The sequence below is a fragment of the Rhincodon typus genome, chromosome 16, assembly GCF_021869965.1.
Source record: "Rhincodon typus isolate 14 chromosome 16, sRhiTyp1.1, whole genome shotgun sequence".
Classification (NCBI taxonomy): Eukaryota; Metazoa; Chordata; class Chondrichthyes; order Orectolobiformes; family Rhincodontidae; genus Rhincodon; species Rhincodon typus.
In genome coordinates, this window is record NC_063347.1 from 16803209 (window position 1) to 16805288 (window position 2080).

At 40.2% G+C, this 2080-nt stretch overlaps 1 protein-coding gene across 1 annotated transcript in view; it reads left to right on the forward strand.

Moving 5' to 3' along the window:
- The first annotated feature begins 691 nt into the window (after positions 1-691).
- The window catches only part of LOC109920187 (uncharacterized protein C3orf84), a 12118-nt gene continuing 10729 nt past the window's right edge, over positions 692-2080 (forward strand). Inside the window, exons 1-2 of the mRNA XM_020520224.2 lie at positions 692-786; positions 910-1023. Of these exons, the coding sequence (XP_020375813.1) occupies positions 760-786; positions 910-1023 (141 nt within the window). The 5' untranslated portion in view covers positions 692-759. The remainder of the gene's footprint in view (positions 787-909; positions 1024-2080) is intronic.

Sequence of the window (2080 nt, forward strand, 5' to 3'; positions counted from 1 at the left end):
TACATGTTATCATGGCCAATCCACTCCCTAGACACCACGGACAATTCAGCATGGTCAATCCTGTGTTCATGGTCAAAATTGTATTCAGTAATATTTCACGTTTGTTGGTCATGAAAACAAACGGTCACATGGTTCAGCTATCACAATGTATTACTCTGAAAAGACTTGAGTTGAAGCGTACAGATAGAATTTGACTTGTAGGAGAATGCAACGGAAGATGCCACAGTCCAGTCTGATTAGAATCAATACATGGTTGAGTTTCCTGGTTCATTATATCTGACTTGCGCTTTTACTGCAGTGTGAGCAGAGTATGTATTTACAAAAATGCCCTCAAAATATTGTCCTCATCCCCTCACATCCTTTCTGCAGAGCTCCCAAACAGTTTCTCTTGCTTTCACTGTCTCAATGCATGACACACAATTTCTGTATGTTTTATCAATTTGCACGTTTCGTATTTCCCTTTCCCTCCCATAACGTCAATTAGTCGATGGATCTTAAAAATGGACTTGACACGTTTAGAGGTTATTTTACTACTAATGTTTAGTTTGGGCGACTAATCGAGATTTACCATTTCAGTAATGTAAATCTCTTGTTCGGTTTTCAAGTATAAAGTGTTTACGTTGCAGTAACACAGTACAATCGGCCGCGCCTCCAAAGCGTGTAGTTTAGCAACTGAGTAAACGATGAATATGAGCTCGTTGTTAAGAGTGCTTCCTAGGAAACCCTTACACAAAGCTCAAATAAACTTTATCAGACACCATGGCTGGAGCCATTACTGGATCTTGGGTAAGAGAGTCATTTTGAAAATCAGTGGATCTGTGTATGCCTCAGGAGTCCTGTATTAAAAAGTCCCTGTTCCGCTTTTCTCTTTGTTAAATGACCCTTCCCGCTGTCTTTTGCTCCCTACAGTTTCCGACTGGATTTCATGGACATGCCCGCAGTAAATCCCGGAATGACATATTTCAGGAATACAGACAACGGGCCAAGCCACCCCCTCCCGAGAAGCTTATAAAACGACTCCGGGTGAGTTTAAAGTATTAGCATCAATCACATTGACGAACGTAAGCACATTATTAGCCTGTTGGACGAGTGGCGGGGATCATCTGCTGTTGTTTAGCCGATTTGCCTGTTTTCTGATTACCACATTCTCCGTTTGCAGTCGATGTAATATTTTGTACACACTTCAAAATGTTCTGCGGATGATCAGAATCACCGTTGCCCTGCGGATTGCCGGTTTTATTGGCCGATAATGTCAGAAGAATGTTTAAATTTAGGAGATGTTTTTATTGTTTGGAAATGATGAAATATTTGCCCTCACCATATGTGTACTGATCTGGACAGAGAAGGGCATTATTTAGATTAAATAAAGAAACAGGCATGGACATGGTGAAACAAATTTGACTAGTCTTAAATATTCCCCAGAGCCCAAAACATGAACAAGAATCATGAAAGGAGGCTCTTGTGGTACAGAACTTTGAGTGGTGGTAACCTTGTTGTCCAAGGTAACAGGGTTTATTGCCACTGTGTATTTTCAGCAAAATAGCAGTGTGGAGGAGGTTGTGAGGAAATTCCTTGTCACCATGATCTGTAGAAACTCTGCAGCCCATACAGCAAGTCCTGTTCACCCATCATCTCTATCCCTGCTGACCAACTACTCCAGCCCATTAATGTCTCAAAGTTAAAATTTTCATCCTCTGCTTAAATCCTTTCATCTCTCAGTTACTTCACATAGATCTACAGCCTGCACTATCAATCTGGTCTTAGATATTTCAAGTTTTTGCTTTCAGCCATCCATGTGAAAATGCCTCTCCTTTTAAATTGCTTCTTAAAACTTATTTCATAGACCAAGCTTTCAGCTCCTTCTCTGGGTTGTTTCATTTTAGTCTGTTTTATTATGGTCAATTCAGACTTATCAAACTTATAAATGGACATTTATTGTTGTGGAATGAAACAGTAGTTACAGAAACTGCAGATATCGACAACTAAATCTGATTTTTTTTAAAAGCTGACTTGATAGTGACCATGAGATAACAAGGTGTAGAGCTGGATGAACACAGCAGGCCAAGCAGCATCAGAGGAG